General features: G+C 43.4%; 1 protein-coding gene across 2 annotated transcripts in view; it reads left to right on the top strand.

The window, feature by feature from the left end:
• The first annotated feature begins 342 nt into the window (after window positions 1-342).
• Window positions 343-23057, top strand: part of EXT1 (exostosin glycosyltransferase 1) — a 316956-nt gene continuing 294241 nt past the window's right edge. For both annotated transcript variants that reach the window (XM_045399267.2, XM_005563971.4), the window contains exon 1: window positions 343-2085. In XM_045399267.2, coding sequence (XP_045255202.1) covers window positions 1124-2085 — 962 coding nt within the window. In that variant the 5' untranslated portion in view covers window positions 343-1123. The remainder of the gene's footprint in view (window positions 2086-23057) is intronic.

Here is a 23057-nt window from a genome sequence, read left to right as displayed (position 1 = left end):
GTTTCCGCAGGCGCCTCTGGTCCCCGGCACGGCGCAGGCCGAGATCCGGGCCTGGGCGCGCCGAGGGGCCGTGGGGCTCACACCGGGCCGCCCAGCGCTCCACCTGCCCCGCAGCCCGCCGGCCGCACGCAACCTGGCAACCTCGGCTCTCCGCGCCCCCAGCGACCCCAACGCCGCGCCGGCGCCTCGGCCCGCGGCCGGGGGTTATGAATGGGCGCAGCGGAAGCACCGCCCCCCCCGGACGTGACGCTCGGCCAATGGCAGCGCGGGCTGCGTGGATGGATGAGGTCAGCGCTGTCGTGTCGGGAATGGAATGTGTAAGTGTAACATTCAGAACCGGGTAACATTCGGCGACCGAACGCGGCGGTCGGCAGCGGTCGCGCGGGGGCCTGCGAAGCGCCGCTCTGGGCCGGCACTGCCCGCAGGGAGGACGCGCCGCCGCCGCCACCCAGCGCCGCCGCCACCGCCGCCTCCAGCCGGGCCGCCGCGCGTCCCGGGGGCCGGCCCCGCGAGCGCAGGAGTAAACACCGCCGGAGTCTTGGAGCCGCTGCAGAAGGGAATAAAGAGAGATGCAGGGATTTGTGAGGTTACGGCGCCCCAGCTGCAAGATGCACTAGCCGGCTGAACCCGGGATCGGCTGACTTGTTGGAACCGGAGTGCTCTGCACGGAGAGTGGTGGATGAGTTGAAGTTGCCTTCCCGGGGCTCATTTTCCACGCTGCCGAGAGGAATCCGAGAGGCAAGGCAATCACTTCGTCTTGCCATTGATTGGGTATCGGGAGCTTTTTTTTTTCTCCCCTCTCTCTTTCTTTTCCTCCGTCTTGTTGCATGCAAGAAAATTACAGTCCGCTGCTCGCCCGCCCTGGGTGCGAGATATTCAGCCCCGCTCTCTCCCGTGCATTGTGCAACCCAAAGATGAAAGACCGAAGGGGAGAAAGTTAAAGAAATCGCCCACATGCGCTGGATCAGTCCACGGCTTGGGGAAAGGCATCCAGAGAAGGTGGGAGCGGAGAGTTTGAAGTCTTTACAGGCGGGAAGATGGCGGACTGGAGCTGAAAGTGTTGATTGGGAAACTTGGGTGATTCTTGTGTTTATTTACAATCCTCTTGACCCAGGCAGGACACATGCAGGCCAAAAAACGCTATTTCATCCTGCTCTCAGCTGGCTCTTGTCTCGCCCTTTTGTTTTATTTCGGAGGCTTGCAGTTTAGGGCATCGAGGAGCCACAGCCGGAGAGAAGAGCACAGCGGTCGGAATGGCTTGCACCACCCCAGTCCGGATCATTTCTGGCCCCGCTTCCCGGACGCTCTGCGCCCCTTCGTTCCTTGGGATCAATTGGAAAACGAGGATTCTAGCGTGCACATTTCCCCCCGGCAGAAGCGAGATGCCAACTCGAGCATCTACAAAGGCAAGAAGTGCCGCATGGAGTCCTGCTTCGATTTCACCCTTTGCAAGAAAAACGGCTTCAAAGTCTACGTATACCCGCAGCAAAAAGGGGAGAAAATCGCCGAAAGTTACCAAAACATTCTAGCGGCCATCGAGGGCTCCAGGTTCTACACCTCGGACCCCAGCCAGGCGTGCCTCTTTGTCCTGAGTCTGGATACTTTAGACAGAGACCAGTTGTCACCTCAGTATGTGCACAATTTGAGATCCAAAGTGCAGAGTCTCCACTTGTGGAACAATGGTAGGAATCATTTAATTTTTAATTTATATTCCGGCACTTGGCCTGACTACACCGAGGACGTGGGGTTTGACATCGGCCAGGCGATGCTGGCCAAAGCCAGCATCAGTACTGAAAACTTCCGACCCAACTTTGATGTTTCTATTCCCCTATTTTCTAAGGATCATCCCAGGACAGGAGGGGAGAGGGGGTTTTTGAAGTTCAACACCATCCCTCCTCTCAGGAAGTACATGCTGGTATTCAAGGGGAAGAGGTACCTGACAGGGATAGGGTCAGACACCAGGAATGCCTTATATCACGTCCATAACGGGGAGGACGTTGTGCTCCTCACCACCTGCAAGCATGGCAAAGACTGGCAAAAGCACAAGGATTCTCGCTGTGACAGAGACAACACCGAGTATGAGAAGTAAGTGTCTGGGCTGGCGTGTCTTTGGGAGTCAGCCTTGGGCCCTACCGGCCTTGGTCCAGGTGTGGAGTTGGGGGATGGGGTGGGGGCGGATGAGCCCTCAGTCCTCTTCCCTCTTTGAGCCTGGAACTGAGCAAATCCGGCTCAAGGTGTGCAGCTAGAGGCCGGGGACAGAGAGTTGGAGCTCCTCGGGCAAACCGAAAAGCCTGGAGCACCTTCCCGAGCCAAGTAGGTGACCGTATTTCCCTCTTGCTTAGGAAACCTGCAGGGCGGCGTGTCTCCTGTTAAGAGTCGTGGTTTGATCCAAGTTTAGTAACTGCACTTCAGGCATGGGTGCTGTGGTGTTTCTAAGAGTGTCTAGAGACCCGGAGAGGCTGTGATCTACCCAAAGTCCAGAGACCTTCCACCAGAGTGCTGCTTTTGTTTGCTTTTCTCATTAGCGGGGGTACCCACTTTCCCAGGAGTTTTCCCAACTTCACATTTTCTGTAACCCTGTAATTCATGTTAGCAGTAGAAGTGTTTAAATTTTATCGAACTTTGCGTGGCCCTTTCCTCTCTCCCCGATGGCATTGACTTTTACGAAGGGAGACTGTAAACTTGTTGGGCCTGTGGCTTTGCATGCATGCATGCATTCATTCATTCATTCCTTCATTTCTGTACATGTCGTGTCTCTTTCCTAGGATAAACGGTTTTTTTTTTTTTTTTTTTTTTTTAAATCTGGGCCTCAGTCCCACTGTCTAAACTCCAGTTGCTAATTTAGATTTCGCGTTCCCTTTTGTCTTTATCTATTTGCATATAAATTGTAGACAGTTACTCTTTGAATGGGTGTGAGATGCCTCCCTACCCTCTGTAGTGAGGCAAGTTTTGTCCAGTTGCTAAGTAACTGAATTGGTTACTTTGTAGACCTTTTCAGTCTTCCTTTTTCCTTCCCAGTGACAGTAACTGACAGGGGATTTGGAGTCAAAGCTAGATTCCACAAATCTGCTTTACCCTGAGCTTGGTGAGCCAGTTTCCTAGTAGGTGGGGTTGCCGCCCAGACTCTCACTTGTATCTGGCTCTGAAAGAGTTAGTGAGTTCCTACAGTGCATTTCCACGTTACGCCAGTTAAAAACCAGAGCAGCCTTGTGCTACCCAGGGAAGGAAGGGGAACCTCTCAGCTGAGTACAAGAGGAACTGGCAGAGGTTGGCAGATTTTGCAATTGATTCATGAAATGCAGAATAGGGGAAATGCTTCGCAAACCTGATTGGAACAGGAAGGGGTATGGTGGGAAACTGGCCTTGAAATGAAAGGTTTGATTGTTGTCTGTGCATTTTTTCAGACACTAGGGCCTCTATAGGAGTGATTGGAAGGGAAATTAAAGTCCTCCAAGACTTGATCATAGAGAGTGAAGGAGAAAGTATCAAGCACTCAGATTCAGCTTTCCAACCCTCAATACCTTTTGCTTTTCAGGCATAAGAAAAGCCGGAGACTAAGATCAATTATGAATCCATATTTTCCTCTCATCCAGGGGCAGTTATGTGTGAATGTGCAATTGCAATGGATTACAGTTTTCTCATAAAAGACATTTAAACTATGGTTGGTAATGAACTGCTTTGTTTATACGACATTTACATTGACCTATTCCTGTGGGTGCTTGTAAGAAAAAAATGCTTATAGCCTTTCAGGAATTTCTTTGTCTGGTTTATGGTGGAGTAACTCGAGATGAAGTCTAACCTTTCAGTGTCTTCTAAAACAGTCTCACAGAATTCTGTGGAAGGATTCTGTTCTTCATCCTTCTAAAAGGGCTAAAGCTGAGATTTCAGCTTAGGAAATTTGAATTATATATATTGGAAAATACCCTTAATCCAAGTGAACAATATCTTTCTTACTCTTTTATTCCCAAAATAAATATTACATTTCTACATTTTCTGCGGAATGGAAGCATTTTCCAGAGATCAGCAATGGAGGGAGGGGTTGGTTTCTTTAAAACTTTAATTTTTACTAAATTTAACTAATTTTTGACCTCTTTGTGATCAGGCCAAGAAATATGACACACACACTTTGGTTTATGTTTAAAGACCACAAGGGGTCAGGACCTCAGGATTGGGTGTGATCAGAAAAGTGGCATTTAGTAGAAAAGCAAGTTTGCTCTTTCTCCCAAGCAGGGATCTCTTTGGCAGGGACACTTCTGGATTTTCATTATGTTCCCCTTTTGCATACCTTCCAGCCCTAAACTTGCGTGATAGCCCGGGATGGTGCTGCAAAAGGTTTACATTCACTCGCCTGCTACACCTGGAGTTTTGACTCATTACTCTCAGTGGGTTAGCAGAATTATTTGTCTTTGAGAAATGGTGCTTACAAACTTTATTGCCTTTTATTCTTGATTTTGGAACACATGGAGATGAAGCAAGAACTCTTAAATTTGGAGATACGCTAGCAGAGCAAGCAACGTGTGTTGTGCTCTGGCGTGAGAGCAACTACTGTGTTACTTATATTGATGCTTTCTGGAAGATAGCCTTACATATGTGAGATGCAGAACTCCAGTCAAGATAGGCCAATCTCTCTAGTGCTTTAGGCGGAGGTGATATTGAAGTTAGGTCTGTAGATGTGATCTGTGTAAGTCTGGCTGCTCATACTCACTCATGTTGTGACTTTTGATTAGTCACTTTGAGCATGAGTTTGGGTTCTGTAGACTGGGTTTTAGACTGCTTCAGGGGTGCTGTAAGCACTCATTTGGTAATGGCTTGTAAAAACAATCAATTTTCATCTAGCTTATTAGCAAGTGTCCATGGAAAAAAAAGCTTCCATTTAGTTTGCTCCCTCAAGCAATCACCTGTAAGTTTCCTTTGGAGTAAACTTTATGGGGTCTGATGACTAGATTGAAAATGTATGGTATTATGGTCAAGTTACAGTATATACAAATATAGAGTATGTACAAATGTATCAACTAAAAAAAGGTTGCTTTTGGTAAAATAGAATATTATGTGTCGGTAAAGAATTTAGTGCTGAATGAGCAATGACTTCTGTCTCACCTGTGCCTTTGCGAAAATTAGACGTTGATTACAAAGGTATAGAAGAGCTAGCTACAAGGAATGAAAGAAAATACTTTTCTCTTGTAAAAGAGAGAAAATAAATTTCTTTTGTCATTTTTTGACCCAGATGTCCAGGATTGTATTAAAACATCAATTTTTGTGATATCTGTAATTATTTTTATCAGTTATATATTTTAACACATGTGGATAATGCCAGCTAAAGTAAGTCACTGCAGTAATTAGATGAGTTGTAATGATGCTTTAGAGAAATGCTTTGTATTTTATGTTCTTTCAGCTGCTTATGCCTCCTTATAGAATTATTGTATTTTTACATGAACTTCATAGTTCGTATCCTGACAAAGGGCATTATTGTGAAACTTTAGATTCAGCTGTTTGAAATAGAAGAAAGAGAGGGAAAGGAGAGGTGGCTTCTGTCTTTGACCCCCTCCAAGGAAAGCAAGGGTGAATATTTAAAGCTTCTCTGGGAACAGGCAAGATTGTGTGCAATTCTTTTTGATATTTTCCTTTTTCTGTGTTTGCTAACATTGTACCTCACCATCCTGGTATCTTTAAGTGTCTTGGAGGTAAGTGATAATTCAACTTCCAACATCCTGATTTTTACAGATGTAGAAACTGAGGGACAGAATGTTTCAGGGATTTACTTAAGGCAAGAAAACTGTTTAGTGACAAGGGTAGCACTAGAATGCAGGCCCCCTGAATTTTGCCTTGATCTGCAGTCTTTCATTTCTACTCTCAGGCACCCTTGAAAGTTCACCAGCCACGAGAAGATCCTTATTAATGGTGTTTCTTATGGGATTTCTCTTAGAATTCTCCAGTAATCTGATGAAAACTTGGAGGACAACTTTTGCAAAAATAAATGATAAGCGAATAAATAAAAGCACGTACACAATTTGTCATATGATTTCAGGGACTGACACACACCTCCCACTGAGGGCATCCTCAGACTTACAAACTCTTGCTCTGGGAGTTTACATTTTGCCTGTTTGTTTAGTTGGGTAGGTCTGTGGAGCTGTTTAGTCTAAGTAGGAGTTTTTTGAACCTTTCAATTTGGCCCTAAGGGGTTTAGGGAATAGACCGTGCATTGACTGAATAATAAGTTGAATTACATGCACTTACAGCAAAAAGAAAATATGTGCAAGGCAAGTAAAAATGCTAAATGCTTTTTTCTTTTCTTCCTCATTATCCCAAACTGTATTAACAGACACCTGGAGCAAGTTCATGATCCAGCAGTCAACCTTAGATGAATGTTTTCCTTCTCCAAAATGAAAGGTGGGAATTGCGATTCTCAGGTTTTAAATGTAAAACATTACCGCCTTTCTCCCCACAGTTGTACAATAGCACAAAAGCATTTCTAAAATAAACCCAATTAGCACAGTTAAAAAATAAGGTAGAGCCAGCCCTATGGAAAATTATGAAGTTGGCAAGTTTGTCTTCTGACACTGAGATTCTGGTTCTCTCCTCTCTTTCCTTTCTCACTTCTTTCTAAACCTGCTTTCTGGAGAGCACCTGAGAACCTCAATCACAAGGAATCCCTGAGTAAAGGTTGGGGTGTTATTTGCTACTTTTAGGGACATTTGTATTATTACCGGATTTGGCCTAGCAAATGCAGGTTTCCGTGGAGTCTGTGACCTCAGCTAGGGGCCTGCAGGATTTTACTCTACAAATAATGGCTTGCTACTAAGGTTTGGGCAGGTCCTGCCTATCGGAGGCCACCTTTGGTCCCCCAACTGTGATGGCAGCTTTGGATGGCAAAAGGGGAGATGCTACACCTGCAGGTGGTGTTAGTTCTTTCTGTCAGAAGGCTTGAGGATCTGCCTTCCCAGAACACAGTGATAGAAACACCTGCCAATAATGACCTTTAATATGCCAGTGTCACAGCAGAAGTTGTGCTTGGTAGGGCCTGGCTGCTTTGCTCACAACCATCTTGAAGGTATCTTCTCAGGCTATGTTGCTGGTGTGTAAACGGAGGCAAACAGTGGTAAGGTGGCTCACCTGAGGTTACGCAGCCTGTAAGTGGCTGAACTGAGGCTAAAACCCAGGTTTTCTGGCCCAAGTTCTCTGTTCTTTTCACCGAGGAAAGAACATTCATTGCTACCTCACTGCATTGGCTTTGTAGCACTGCGTATTCAGAATGAACCAGGTGAGACAAAGTGGCCATTGGGTTCTGCAGGCTCCTGGGCATGTTTCATGTTCAAACACGAACACGGAAGCTTATGTTTCCATGAGGTTAATAACTACAGGTTGAGCTTCCCTAATCGAAAGGTCCAAAATGCTCCAAAATCTGAAACTTTTGACCACTGACATGAGCATTTTGGATTTCGTATTTTTGAAGTAGGGATGTCCAACTCTTAAGTATACAATGCAGATATCTCAAAAGTTTAAAAGAATCCAAGATTTGAAACACTTTTGGTCTCAAGCATTTCAAGCATTTTAGGCCAAGTCCTTCTCAGCCTAAATTGTGTATTTGAAACAAGGTATTTTCTGAACAAGGTGTTGGAGAAGTAGCTATTGCCATGTAATAATTACCTAGCGCTTCCTTCATGCTCTGGAAGAAAAAAAGAGTGCATTTTTTTTTTCTCGGTCATGATGTGAATGTCGTATGCAGTGGCCACATCATCAGAACAGGTGTGCCAACCCCCTGCATGGAACATGTACATGCTTCAGGTTGTGTGGAATTAACTTTCTTTAGATAAGAGATAACCAACATTCATTTCGGATAACATATATTCAACCTGTAATTGTTTTTATTTAAAAGCTCTTCCACCTTGACCAGGTTACTGTAATAAACAGGGATTCCCTCCACACTAGAAGATTTGCTAAGTACCTGTTATTTGAATTTACCCTTATTAGTTCATATAACCTTTCAACAACAGCATGAGTTAGGTTATAGCCCCATTTTACAGATTAGAATGTAGGCCCCTGAGAGAGTAAAGTAACAAGCTCAATGTCACATCTAGTGAGTAAATGACAGGGTTCCTACCAGGGTACTTAGATTCCAAAGTCCCTTCTCTTCTACAAAATGTTACCACCTTAAAGAATCAAACAGTTTCTACCTGTTACATATTAACTTTTAACAAGGGAAGCGTGAGTCAGGTGTTTGTATATGGATCTTTTTTCCATTGCTTTACTTTATGAACATGTTTCCTGAGGAAAAAGTTTGGCTCAGAGATGTCATAAAGATGGCCCCTAAATCTGACATTTAAGCACTGAACTCCTTGAACTCTTCTGTTCAAGGGGCATTGGAATTGTTTCTGTGTAGCTTCTGCTTGTAATTCTCTCCTAGGGTTCTTCTGAGAAAAGTGAGGAAGCTGATTAGCCATCTGTCTGCATGACCTTTCCCCTACTGCTAGCATCCTGCAGGGTGTCCCTCTGTGATTCTAAGTGAAAGTGAACCCTGGAGATGTCACTGCAGGTGGATGGGGATCAGAGTGACTGCTGCCCTAGGTAGATATTGTGATCCAGTAGAATAGAAATGAAAGGCCTATGGGAATATTCTGGTTCTGGAACATACCACACCCAGCACCTCCAGGACCTAAGGCTCTTTAAAAGAAAAACAGTGCTTAAAAAATGATAAACGTTATACACAGAGCACAGTGGCTCATACCGGTAATCCCAGCACTTTGGGAGGCCACGGCGGGAGGATTGCTTGAGCCCAGGAGCTCTAGATCATACTAGCCTGGGTAACACAGTGAGATCTTATCTTTACTAAAGATCAACAAATGAGCTGGGCATGGTGGTGCACACCTGTAGTCCCAGCTGCTTGGGTGACTGAGGTGGGAGGATTGCTTGAGTCTGGGACATTGAGGCTGCGGTGACCGATGATGGCACCACTGCACTCCACCCTGGACAACAGACAAGACCTTGTCTTTCTGTCTTTCTTTCTTTCTTTCTTCCTTCCTTTCTTCCTTTCCTTTCCTTTCCTTTTTTACTTTTCTTTTTTTTGAGACGGTTTCCCTCTTGTTGCCCAGGCTAGAGTGCAATGGCACGATCTCGGCTCACCACAACCTCTTCCTCCCGGCTTCAAGTGATTCTACTGCCTCAGCCTCCCGGGTAGCTAGGATTAGAGGCATGTCCCACCACACCCGGCTAATTTTGTATTTTTAGTAGAGATGGGGTTTCTCCATATGGTCAGGCTGGTCTTGAACTCCCGACCTCAGGTGATCTGGCCACCTCGGCCTCCCAAAGTGCTGAGATTACAGGCGTGAGCCACCGAGCCCGGCTGACCTTGTCTTTCAAAGAAAGAAAGAAAGAAAGAAAAAGTATGCATAGCCTTTGTGGAAGATTGGGAAAATACAGAAGATTGGAATATGTAATTAAATTTCTTTCCTAATTCTAAGTGTTAGCCACTGTTTGTAAACTTTGATGTAGTCAGTCTATTCTAGCACATATCTATATACCTATATGTTTATATAGCTCTGTCTCTGCATATCCAAGTACCCCGGATAGATAGGTTAATTATTATTTAATTAATGGTGAGTAAATAATGAATTCAACACATTTTTCTTAAGTGTCTTGTTTGTTCCAGACACATATGTGTTGGCGCTGGGGCTACTTCGGCAAACAAAACAAACTCCTACCCGTTCACCTTACCATTCTAGTCTGTCAGTTTTCTAAAGTCGTCAGACTTCAAATGTATTTTTGGATGTTGTTTTCTTCTTAACATTATCCAAGGACATTTTTCTGTTCTGCTAAATTGTTTTGAAAATAGGATTTTTAAGGTGTGATTTTTTTTTTTCTAACCCATGGTTGGACCAGAGTTTGTCTAACCATTTACATTTTCTTACATATATTTTACTTATTTATTATTATTTTGAGACAGAGTCTCACTCTGTCACCCAGGCTGGAGTGCAGTGGTGCGATATTGGCTTACCGCAACCTTCCCTTCCTGAGTTCAAGAGATTCTCTTGCCTCAGCCTCCAGAGTAGATGGGATTACAGGCACCTACCACCACGCCTGGCTAGCTCCTGACCTCAGATGGATTACAGGCGTGAGCTACAGCACCCAGCCTTCTTACATATTTAACTTGTTTTTTTTTTTTTTTCCTCATTAGAAATAGTCTGTGATGAGTTTCACCTTGTTTTCCTCTTGACTAGGGTCTGTCTCTCAAAACACAATACAGAACTTCCTGTCCTCTCCCCGCTAACTCCCCACTCCAATCCCATTCTGGGCTATAGCTGTTTTTAAGGTGAACACCCATTTAGTGAAGTAGCCATCATTAAATGACTGCCTAGATAAACATTTGTAGGTGTTAATTGGTCCTGCCAGGGGGCCTTTGAAGCTCCACTGCTCTCTTCCCTTTGAAGTTTTGTTTTTCTCGAGCCAGAATCCTCCCTGTTCTCTTACTGAGCAGACATCCCTAGACTTCTCTCCAAGCACTGTGCACATACCCTTGCCTGGGATTTCAGAATGTGCAGGCCTTACCTAGGTAGCTGTTACTCTTCTAGCTAATTGTATTCAGTTTATCAAGGCATTTGTTTCCATTTTCTCTTTGGTTGCTGACTCCATGGACCATAGGAGGTAAATTTGGACAGGTTGCTTTGACCTCTGAGCATCTAAGTAAGGCCTGGGATTTTAAATGTAAAGGAGGCACTATTCTAAGTGATTTAAAAACAGACAGAAAAGGAGAAATTTGTGAGGATGCACAGCCTCTTTTTGTGTACCCTTTTGTCTTCTGTGAAGCCCTTTAGAAGGGAGAGCCTGCGGCCCTGCACCGAAACAGTAGCTGATCCCCAAAAATTCCTGGACTAGGTTTTTAACTTCTCAGCCTCAGTTTCCACATCTGGAAATGGAGATCATAATACTGGTCCCATAGGGTTGTTAAGATCAAATGAGGTGGAGTGTGTGAGACTGTACCTTGTAAAGGTTTATGTGCTCTATAGGGCGGTGGTATTATTAAACTCATCTTCCTGCTATTTTCTAATCACCTACAGAGGTTCATTTAGTTTCGAAACTTAGCTCTTCTTAACTAAGCCACAGCAATAACTTATCTCTACTTTGATACTTAAGTCCTCAGGAAATTGTGGTAGGTGCCCTGGAAGTCCAGCCATTGTTTCTATAAAGACCTATAGGGGTCTTGAAGCTGGGGCTTGCATGTGTTGTGGGGTAGGGGTGGAAGCAGTTGAGGGGGATCCCTGGGGCAGTCAGACCCTTCCTTGACTCCATGGCCTTCACGTTCCCTGGTTGACTGCTCTATTAATGCAAGTGATCTCTTTTGCAGTTGACTTTTTTTTTTTTTTTTTTTTTGAGACGGTGTCTTGCTCTGTTGCCAGGCTGGAGTGCAGTGGCACGATCTCAACTCACTGCAACCTCTGCCTCCCAGGTTCAAGCGATTCTCTTGCCTCAGCCTCCCGAGTAGCTGGGACTACAGGTGCATGCCACCATGCCCAGCTAATTTTTTGTATTTTGAATAGACGGGGTTTCACCATGTTAGCCAGGATGGTCTCGATCTCCTGACCTCGTGATCCACCAGCCTCAGCCTCCCAATGTGCTGGGATTACAGGCGTGAGCCTCTGCATCCGGCCTCCAGTTGACTTTTAAGCCTTCAACAGTTGAGGGTGACATTTGGAGGGACACCTTGTGTGAGTGGAGCTCAGCTACTGGGTAGTCTCCCTCGGCCGATTCAGCAGGCCCTTAGGTTGCAAAGAGCAGAAAATCACTTGCGCTACCTTAAGTTTTGGGATTTATTGTGAGGGGACATGGGGCAGAAACTGAACTGAAACTGCTCTAGTAAGTCCCCAGGACCCACCACAATACCTGGGCCAGGCTCCTTTGTTCCTGCTCTATGCCTTCATGTCTTGCTTGGCTGGCACCTCTGGCCCTGTGTGTGTCTTTCAACCACTGGCCAGTCTTTCCTGAATTCTCTCATCCAGGGCCTGGAGGAGACCAGTCGGATTGACTTTACCAGTAAGCATTGCTCCTTCTGGGGAGAGCCATTCATATTAGCCTACGTCTTGGGTATGGTGGTGACCCGGTCAGTGAAACGACTGCCCTGTCACATTGCCACTCTCGATTTAATTGGTGGTCATCCTTTGGCAAAAAAAAAAAAAAAAAAAAAAAAGTTGCTTCCTGGAACAGAGGACTGTGGTTAGGGGAAGTTGGCTGTGGCAGGCGCTGTTGAAGCCATATCCTGTTGGCATGCACATATTTGACCCCAGTTGATGACGAGGATAACAGCAACAGCAACTTATATCTGAGGGCATCCTATGTGCAGGATAATGGGAAGTATCTTCTTTAATCTTTATGTCCACCTAGCAGGAAGATACCCCTTTTATCTCCATTTTACAGATGAAGAAACTGAAGCAGACAGTCTTTCATAGTGGTTTGCCTAAGAGCATCCACGTAGCAGATGAACTGAGGCCCTCTGACTTTTGAACCTGTGTCCTTAACCACAGCACCGTACTGCTTTTGAACAGCTGGAACTGATGTCATAAAGACCACACACTCACAAACAATAGTATGATTGATTTATAGAGGATCACTTGGGTCTCTCACCTAGAATTTATTTAATCTTACTTTAGAGAGACAATTCTAACCTGTTAGGTAATCTGGTTTCTCAACCTACAGTAGATTAGAAGCAGTACATTTAAAAATGAAAGAGGGATTCTTGCAGATAGTACTGGGAAGAAAGGACAGCTGGTAACCCAAATATAAGGAAGTGGGCCAAGAAATTATAAACTGTAATGCCCAGAAGAAGTAAAGAACCATGGCAATTTAAGAACAGCTGGCTCAATGCCCAAGAATGTGTTCTACACGCTCCTCAGGAATGAATGTGCTTCCAAGTCCAACACCTACTGCCCTGCCTGTCACCAAGCACAGCTTCTGTGGATATTTGTTGAACTATAGCATGGTACAGTATTGACTCTGATACATCATTTGTGTTCACTGTCCTTTGTTTAAGAATGTAGAAAAAGAAGCAATGTGTTTTATAACTTGTTTGAAAACCGTATGGTTAATAAAGTGTGTTGGTGGTCTTAAGAGTAAGATGTCCATTTGAAAACTTGTCTACCAACTTTAGCAATTTCCACCAGGGCTCCAGAGAGACAGGGTCTCCTTTGGATTAGCATTTGATTTTTGCTATTTGTTGCTAACTCTGATTTCTGGGTTTTCATAATGCATATCCTAGGTGCGTTAAACCTAGGTGAAATGATAAATTTTCTGATCCTGTGGTGTAGGCCTGTAGTGCGAGCTATTCTTGATGGACTAGTATCTAGAATGACTTGGGCTGTGGGCTCAGGTGAAGAGAGGAGCTAGCCTAGGGCTAGGGCTGGCCCTGCCTGCCTAAGGTGTGGCATATGAATGTTAGGGTTTGGAGAAGGGAGGGGCCCAGGAGGGGACAAGGGACATCTCATCTCTTGCCCTATGGTTGCCCTGGCAGGTATGTTGGGCATTTCACACTCCTAGTGGGGGCCCAGCTTGGAGGTGTAGCAGGCACACTTCTTGCACACATTTCAGCGTCCCGACGGATTGGTAGAAATCATTCACAGTGCCACTGATAGAAAATATGATCACCACCCTGCTTGAATGGGCCTTGGGGGTGTCTCATAGTTAATTCACATGTTACTAAGGCAGGTAAGCTCTGCCTGCCTCCTCATCCCCAGCCCCAGGGCAGAGCCACACTCCTCTTCCTTCTCCCCGCTTTCCCCATACACCTTCTTTCCACTTTCTGGAATGCCAGCACCCAGCTGCATCTGACTTCTTTCAGAGTCACTTCCTTGATGCCTCAGACAAGGCCAAATTCTCCTGGTATGTGCTCATATAGAACTTTTAACACCCAGCTGTGGTTTTCCATTCACTTGGCTGTTTGTTTTTCTCTCTCCAGTAGATTGCACAGAACCTGAGGGAAGGATTCATGTTGGTTTTTCATTAATTTACTCAACAGATACTTACTGAGTGCCTACGGTGTGCAGGCAGTGGGGATTCAACAGTGAAGAAGGTGTACATACTTGCCCTCTAGATGCTCACAGCCTAGTGACTGGAGGCTGAGGCTCATGGCATACACTTTGGCATATATTAGAAGGTGCTGGGTGTTGTGAAGTAAAGCAACATATGGAAGGGGGTTAAGGCCATGGATCTCAACCTTAACTGTACAGTAGACTCTCCTGGGGAGCTTCTGAAGAAGCCAGGCCTTAGTCCAGGCCAATTAGGGATGAAGTTCCAGGTTTGTATTTATTTTTATTTTTTGAGAAGGAGTCTTGCTCTGTTGCCCAGGCTGGAGTGCAGTGGCGTGATCTGGGCTCACTGCAACCCCCACCTCCCAGGTTCGAGCAATTCTCCTGCCTCAGCCTCCCGAGTATCTGGAATTACAGGCATGTACCACCATGCCCAGCTAATTTTTTATATTTTTAGTAGAGGTGAGGTTTTGTCATGTTGGCCAGGCTGATCTTGAACTCCTGACCTCAAGTGATCTGCCTGCCTTGGCCTCCCAAAATGCTGGGATTACAGGTGTGAGCCACCGCGCCCAGCTGGCCAAAGTTCCAGGTTTTTAAAAAGCTCACCAGGTAGTTTGGATGCAAAGTGAGAGTGGGGATGAGGAAGAGTTTTGCAGCTTTAAATATCGAGGGAAAGAAAGGCCTCCTTGGGAAAATGACATTGAGCTCTCGTACCATTATACCTTCAGAGTCTCAGCACCATGCCTGACTGACTCACAGGAAGTGCTCAGTGTTTGTTGCATAAATGAAAAAAATTTACATTTATTTAACCGAAGGGAATGTTACTACTGTTGATGTGGTATATTCAAAGTATGGAGTCTCTAAATGTTATTCTTTTTGTTTTATAGCTCAGGCATTCCTGTTCGTACTCCAAGTTCATTGTGTTCATTTGCTGGTTCACCCAGAGTTTCTTGTCATGTTCAAATGGGAAGTTTCTTCCAATGAACCTTTTTTTCCCAAGGTATTTTCTTTTTCTTTTTTTTTTTTTGAAACAGAGTCTTGCTCTGTCACCAGGCTGCAGTGGCATGATCTCGGCTCACTGTAACCTCCCGCTCCCTGGTTCAAGTGATTCTCCTGCCTCAGCCTCCGGAGTAGCTGGGATTACAGGCACACACCACTACGTCCAGCTAATTTTTGTATTTTTAGTAGAGATGGGGTTTCACCATGTTGGCCAGAATGGTCTCGATCTCCTGACCTCGTGATCCGCCTGCCTCAGCCTCCCAAAGTGCTGGGATTATAGGCATGAGCCACTGCTGCTGGCCTCTTTTCTTTCTTTTTCTGCTTTTACTATTGTGTTTGATATGAGTATCACTGAAGCCAAATTAAAAAGAACCAAAGGGTTTTGCTGCATAATACAAATCCAAATAATTTATTGGTACAGGAAAAAACATTATGATCTTTTTATCATTTAACAGTCCGTAGATATTGAACCTTTTCCCCCCTTTAATTGTAGTTTTTCTCCCAAAGGATTGATAGAATAAAACTTTTGGCCTACACTTTTTGCTCAGGTTACATTCAAACTCTGCTAACTGATATTGAAGCATTGCCCCAGAGTATATAGTAACACAGGGCTTAATTGAGCTATCAGGCTGCTAATTAATTCATGTTGAGATTTATCATTTATTAAAAAGCAAAGTGGGGAAAAGCAAAGGGAAGGTGTACAATTGTTCCTTCCACTGGCCTCCGTTTTCTCCATTTAAAATCGTGGCTTGTTTAGTTTGTAGAATCCTATGGGATATTGCGTAGAAGTACTGAAGATGCATAGGTAAAAGGGCAGGTGTCCTGTATTGCAATGATTTGACTTCATAGTGGGCCTTAACAATTGATTCAGATTTGGTGACAACCATATGACACTTGATTAAGTAGAAATTATGTTTTATGTTTTTACAAAGATTAGGAAGGCCATTTTCCAAAATTATTCCTAGGTCTGTATATCTGAAGCAATCTGAAAATCCAATCAGAGGGTATGTAATACTGAGATGCTTTTGCTTTACTGACAGAGAGTACATTTTTCTTGAAAACACCATTTCTTATATGCTGCATGTGTCTTTAAAATTCACCCCTGCATGGAAAAAGCTACCTTTAAGCAACACTTTTTATGATAACTGTATTTTTAAGTATGCAAGTGCAGTGTTGCAAACCTGTAAATGCAGGGCAGTCAATCTTCTATTGATTCAGAGTGGAAATGTATAATATTTTTTGTGTTTAGATTATAGAGTTACACGTTTTTTAAAAAGAAGAGTATTTTATGATAAGATAAAATTTAAGTACCTCAATGCTTAGTACGGTTAAAAGGTGGAGTAGTATTTTCCTGCACTTATTTTAGACTGAGCTGTATCTAAGCAGTAACTCAAGTAGGGATAACAGAGGGCAAAAAGGATTAGATGTCAAAACAAATCTTAGGTTTCTATAAAAATAAGCTAAGAAACGAGCACCCTTGGATGAAAAATATGAAGTGAGAATGTAGGGAGTGTTGGTGAGGTTTGAGCCTCTTTGGGCCTTAGTTTTCCTCATCTGATTTTCCTGCACAGAGACCTCCGATTGGGGCTGTTACATCTGTACATGCACATGTATATCTGCAGGTGTGTTGTATGTTTGCTCAGGGAGGAGAGCGTGGTGTTCAACTGACTCCAAATATTTGGTATCAGATAGTTTGGTCTGGAGAGAAGAGCAGTAAGATTATGGAAGTGATCTTAAAATCTAGTTTAACTCTTATGTAGTGTAGACAAAAAGTAGAGATTCAGGGAGGTTGAGCAATTTGCCCAAGGTCATGCAGTTATGACCGAATCAGAGATGGGACACACATCTCTTGACTTCCAGCTGAGGATTGCTTCGAGGTTACACATAAGGGTTCTGGTTTGAATTCAGATGGTGACTCTGACACTAGCTACCAGACCTTGTTCAGCTTCTCTGTTTTTGTTCTTCACTTGTAAAATGGAGATAGCAATTTCAATCTCATAGGGTTGCTATTATAGGGACTAAATGAGTAATAATACATGTAATATGCTTAGAATAGTGCATGGAACATAGTAAACACTCAATAAGAAACTATTGTTACTGTCATTATTAATCTGTCTGTTCCATTAAAGCACATTTGATGCCTGTAACTTCAGGCTTACCATTTGTGTGTGTTTATCATAGTTTTAATTTCATTTCTTTCACTTGACCTATCTGTTTACAGCTCATTATAATTGTAGTGTGCAATATTGTACAATAACTTTCCAATCATATAGAAGCTCCTGGTGGCTTGGCAAGTGCCCAGAATTCCAACCACCTGTTGGAACTGTTGCCAAAATACAGTAGATTTTTATTTCCCAGAAGTTGTTCAACCAAGAGTGCAAATCATTAATATTACCTTGTGTCTTTAAAAAAATTCTTTCTCCTATTGCGAAAGTATTATGTTTCCCACTAGTTCTGTGCAGCTGAGCAGTCAGAGAGGTCTTGTTCCTGCCTCTTGAAAAAACATTACAATGGGTAGCAAATGTGCTGGGGGTCGGTCGCCTGAGATGACTTTCAGAGATAAGCCTGTGCGAGATGGAGAAGGGAAAGCCATTTTTTTCTTTTCTAGCACTCCAGGTAGCCAGGCGAGTGATCCCACCGTGCAGGGGGCACTTCGCAAATCAGGAAGCGCGATAACAGCGAATGACTTTCTGCTTTCAACAATTTGCGGGGCTGCTAACGACTGATGGCTTTTTCCTGAGGATGGCATTATCGGCAGCAGCAGGACCGAGACCTCTGCACCATTTCTGCATGTTAAATTTAAGCAGTGTATGCCTATCCTTGAGGATAAACTTATAACAGGGACCAAGGTAAAAGTTAGGGAAGAAATTCTGGCCTGTGATTCGAAGATCTGGGAGCATTCAGACACATTGGAACTTATGTTTTCATTCTTTTTCTCAGGAGACAAACCTGCAATTATGAACACACACATCGTAAGAACTTTTCTGTGATACCGTGTTGGCCACCAAATCCAAATGTGATCTGAGTCCTATCCAGTTCCACGTTATAGCAGGCTTTGCTGTCGTTGGGTCATCTGTGTTCCTTGAAACTTCACCATATCCAAAAAAAAAAGCATGTTAGAACAGGATTAAATTCTTCTTATACATTACAGAATTATACGGAGGGTTCTCTAACATCCACTGTTCAAAAAGAGACTCTGGCGAATGGTTCACTAAGTATAAGTACAGTGAGATGGAATGTCTCGTCCCAAATTTGATACTGCTTGGCTCAAGACAGGAAGCAGGGTATGTATTTTATGCACAATGATGATTATAGGCCTGTATTTGTATGTGGAACATTTATTCAAGTTTCAAATCTTTTTTTTTTTTTTTTTTTTGCTGGGAATTTTTCCGGAGCATGTGGTGTATATTGTTTTCTGCCAAGCATCAAGGGGCTGTTTTATAAAGGACTCCTTTTTTGCGGGGTAGGGGGAGTGGATCCTCTCTTTTCCCAAAGTTTTCTTGTATCTTCTCCACAAAATAAACGTTTCTTTCTTCTAGTTCACTGACTTGGAGATTCAAGCAGCAGTGCGATAAAAATACGATAATGCATTTCCAATGAACTTGTTTCATTAGATGAGATGAATTAATTGGATTTTTGGGACATGTCTCTGAAAGTATAAGATACTCACTTTTGGAACTCCCAGGCGTGGTGTGGCCTGGGAGCTTTCTCGGTTTGCTCCTATTCAGGACATGGTGTAAGAACTGTCATTTGAAGCCTGTCATTTTAGTCCCCCTTGGGGGTTTACAAATGGCCTAGTGATTTTTCAGATAGCAAAGAATAAATCAGCAGTGATTTGGCCTGCCCTTCAGCCTAGGGCATTACCTGGTTATCACCAGCCTCATCATCAGATGCTTGTATTACACATTCCTCTGTCCACACAAGCAGGTGAGATGGTAATCTAAGAGTTGATTTCCAACACGTGCGGAGGAACTTTCAAAAGTCCCCCCAACCCCAGTATTCTCTTGCCCTGTATAATTTTAGGGGTCCAGTCATTCAGGCTTGGATGGTCCTCCTTATGTCTTTTAGGGCCTTGGAAAATCCTGGAATTTAGACAGGGCAGTAAGTGAGTGGCTGTAGCCCTTGAATCCCATTTGGGACCTTAACTTGTTCTACCTTGCATTATAATTATTTAGTTTTTATCTGTCTAGGTTTCTGTACTTTCAGGGGTAAAGCTGATTCATTCTCCTCTGTATCCCAGAGTCCACCTTCAAGGTGGTAGGTTGCTTGATAGGTGCTTAGTAAATGTCATATTTGATTAGCTTTTTGTAGCCTTGTCTTTAGTCTAGAAATTCTAGATCCCAAACAGAAGGTAAGATATGGTATATTCTGGACTTTTAGTTTTCTGTAGTATATCTCCTTTTCAAATATGGACCTAGGGTGCCAGACCAAAAAAATAATTGTGATCAAAGTATACAGCATTTCCTTTCATGGTGGAAAAATGTGCCTGATAAATGTTTTCTCTGCATTATTTGCCTCCAGATATACTTTAATCACAGTTATTTGGTTATTTCACACTTTATACTCGACTTGGGCTCAGATTAAGTCTTGTGTTAGTTATAACCTTGACTATCAATTAGGTTCATGAGAACAGGGACGGTATATATTTGTTTTTAATCTGTTTCCCAGCACTTAACACAGTGCTAAGTTTATAGTGGATCTCCAAGAAATACTTGTTGAATGAGTGTCTTTTGGTCGTGGTAGACTTTTAGTGCAGAAAAACTTTTGGATCTGAATTGTTAGACTTAATTTTTTTGTAGTAACACAGAGAATGTTGAATAGAAAAAGTAAGTTTAGAAGAGAGAGAGATATATATGTATGCATACACACACACACACACACACACACACACACACACACACACACACACACACACACACATATATATATATAGAGAGAGAGAGAGTTAGACTTATTTATTTATTTTATTTTTGAGACGGAATCTCACTCTGTCGCCCAGGCCGGAGTGCAGTGGCGGATCTCGGCTCACTGCAAGCTCCGCTTCCCAGGTTCATACCATTCTTCTGCCTCAGCCTCCCGAGTAGCTGGGACTACAGGCACCCGCCACCACGCCCGGCTAATTTTTTTTTTAGTAGAGATGAGGTTTCACCGTGTTAGCCAGGATGGTCTCTATCTCCTGACTTCGTGATCCGCCCGCCTTGGCCTCCCAAAGTGTTGGGATTACAAGCCTGTGCCCGGCTGACTTATTTATTTTTTTGTAATAACACAGAGACTGTTGAATAGAAAAAGTAATTTTAGAAGATATGCTACATCTCTATATATTTTACCCTCCTTGAGGTTCGAAATAGTAGGAGTGAAATTAGAGATTTACCAAAATTGGATGCTGATTTGCACCTTTGAAATAATTCATGCCTTTGATTGTCACTTTAGCTACAAGTAGGTTCCTGGTCATAACTATAATATCCCTACAAGCCTGCTGTATGGAACTTGAGCTACATGGTATTGTCTAACATAGGCCTCAGTTCTTGGCCAGGTGCGGTTTATGTTCTTTGAAACTGTCTCCTTTTGGGGAGCAGGCTGAGAGATAGTGGACTCATTGAAGAGAATTGTAGCAGAACTCTCTAGCAACTTTCTAATAGAAGATGTCCCCCCATTGACTTCTTCGGCGTTTCAGCTGCCCCATTAAAGGAAGGGACAGACTGTGCCCTTGGGACCAGAGCCTCCTTCCTAACTGTCTTCAGATGAATGAGGCGCCAGCATGCCATGCTTAGCCAACCACCTGTGGTGCAAAACAGCTTTCTTGGACTGTGATGCCTTAGCATAAACCTGTGTATGCAGGGTTACAGGATTCACAAGGATATAATTCTGTGGTGTCATCTATCAGGCACGTGCATTTTTTTTTTTTTTTTTTTTAAATGAGATAGAGTCTCGCTCTGTCACCCAGGCTGGAGTGGAGTGGTGCTATCTTGACCCACTACAACCTCTGTCTCCTAGGCTCAAGCAATTCTCCTGCATCAGCTTCCCGAGTAACTGGGATTACAGGCGCCTGCCACCATGCCCAGTTAATTTTTTGTAGTTTTAGTAGAGATGGGGTTTCACCATGTTGGCCAGGCTAGTCTTGAACTCCTGACCTCTGGTGTTCCGCCCGCCTCAGCCTCCCAAAGTGCTGGGATTACAGACATGAGCCACTGCACCTGGCCAGGGACATGCATGGTTTTCTACAGAGTGACTTCAGCTTCCATGGTTCATCCCAAGACCATTTTGCTTTTTTTTTTTTTTTCCCCCGAGACATGGTCTTGCTCTGTTGCCCAGGCTGGAGGATGGAGGCACTATCATGGCTTACTGCAGTCTCGACTTCCCAGGGTCAAGCAATCCTCCCACCTCAGCCTCTGGAGTACCACCAGGGCGTGTGCCACCATACCCTGCTAATTTTTTATTTTATTTTTTTAGAGATGGTATCTCCCTATGTTGCCTGGGCTGGTCTCAAACTCCTGGTCTTAAGTGATATTCCTGCCTTGGCCTCCCAAAGTGTTGGGGTTACAGGTATGAGCCACTACGCCTGGGCTGCTTTGCTCTTTTATACAGGTGTTTGGTTGACACTTCTCTGCAGAATAGCACCTGGCACCTCTCACCACCACTGAAAAGGATGGAATTTTATACACCTCTTTTTCCTAGGTTCTCTCTAGCAGTTACCAAGGGACCATCGGAGGTACTTATTGTGGCTGTTTACAAAAGGCCTTCCCTCCAGTCTGAGTCACCACACCCTACCCTCTGCTTCTTCCTTTTAGCTCCTCTTTTTTTCAGTAATCCTCCCTCTTTCCTCTGAATGCTTGTGCTCACGCACACAGGCACACATACTCATGCATGTGCACACCACCCATGCTTCATGTCCTCTGGCTTTCCCGTATCCTATGTAAAACCTCCTAAGAGTTTTCATCTCAGAAGCTCAATTTTACCTTTCACTTTTCAGATAGAGAACATCCAAGGGTTTTAATAATCTGGCGAATGTTTTAAAAAAGGACACATTTTTAAAAATCTAGATTGCAGAAGTAATACTGTAGCATTGTTGAATTCAGACATTATAGAAAGTGAACGTTCCCTATCATTTGTTTCCCATAACCACCTTGAATAGTTTAGTGGATATATTTTATTCTAAGCATATGCTGTTTATCTTCTTGAAAACAGGATCATTGCATACATATACTTTTTTGTAATTTCTCTTATTAGAAAATAAGATTAATCCTACATCAAACACTATTCCGTGTCAGTCCATATAGATCTCTCCCTCATTCTGTTTTTACAGCTATATGGGAGTCTACTGTGAAAATGCTCCTTTGATTAATTTATAACTGAGTGTAAAATTTGGCATTTCACTCTTGATTATAGTATTTTTCTGTATATTCACCCCCAAATCTTTGAGAATGAGGAGTACCCTAATTTTTAAGCAAAATTTTGGGGGGCTTTTGGCTGAAAACTAATTAAATGCTTATTTTCTCAGTTGCCTACCTCCATTTAAAAATCAGTTTTAAGGGTTATAAGAAAGTCTTATGATGTTAAGGCCTTTTTTTCAGTATAAAAATAACATAGAATTTATTTTTTCCATTTAGTCAAAACACCAAATTACACTAGGCGAGAAATGATCAGTCTCATGTAAAAGAATAAATACACGTTCTCCTTGAATCAAGACTACCCTGAGATTCAGAAATGCCAATAGCGGAAGGTGGGGTGTGACCCCTTAAGTAAGCGTGACTAGTTAAAAGTGTATGGATATTCTTTGTGGAAAGTGGGCTGCCAGATATAATTTCAGGCTGTTTCATATTACTTCACACGGTGCTTTCAAACTGTTTATTTTCTCTCTTGGCACTAGTGAGTACAACTCATAACTGACCAGATAATATCTATGTCTGGAACCAGGGCAGTGAGTGGGTTTTACCATGATTTGATCAAAAGTAAACAAGAAAACAAAAGCAGAGGGGAAAAAAAAAGTAAGAGAAGGAATCACATTTTTCTCATTGTGGGACTAAAATGCGGCATGTTGAGTTTTCACTTTCT

Source organism: Macaca fascicularis, chromosome 8, assembly GCF_037993035.2.
Source record: "Macaca fascicularis isolate 582-1 chromosome 8, T2T-MFA8v1.1".
NCBI classification, from domain to species: Eukaryota; Metazoa; Chordata; class Mammalia; order Primates; family Cercopithecidae; genus Macaca; species Macaca fascicularis.
Note: the sequence above shows the minus strand (reverse complement) of the source record. Positions and strands in the feature narration are given on the sequence as shown.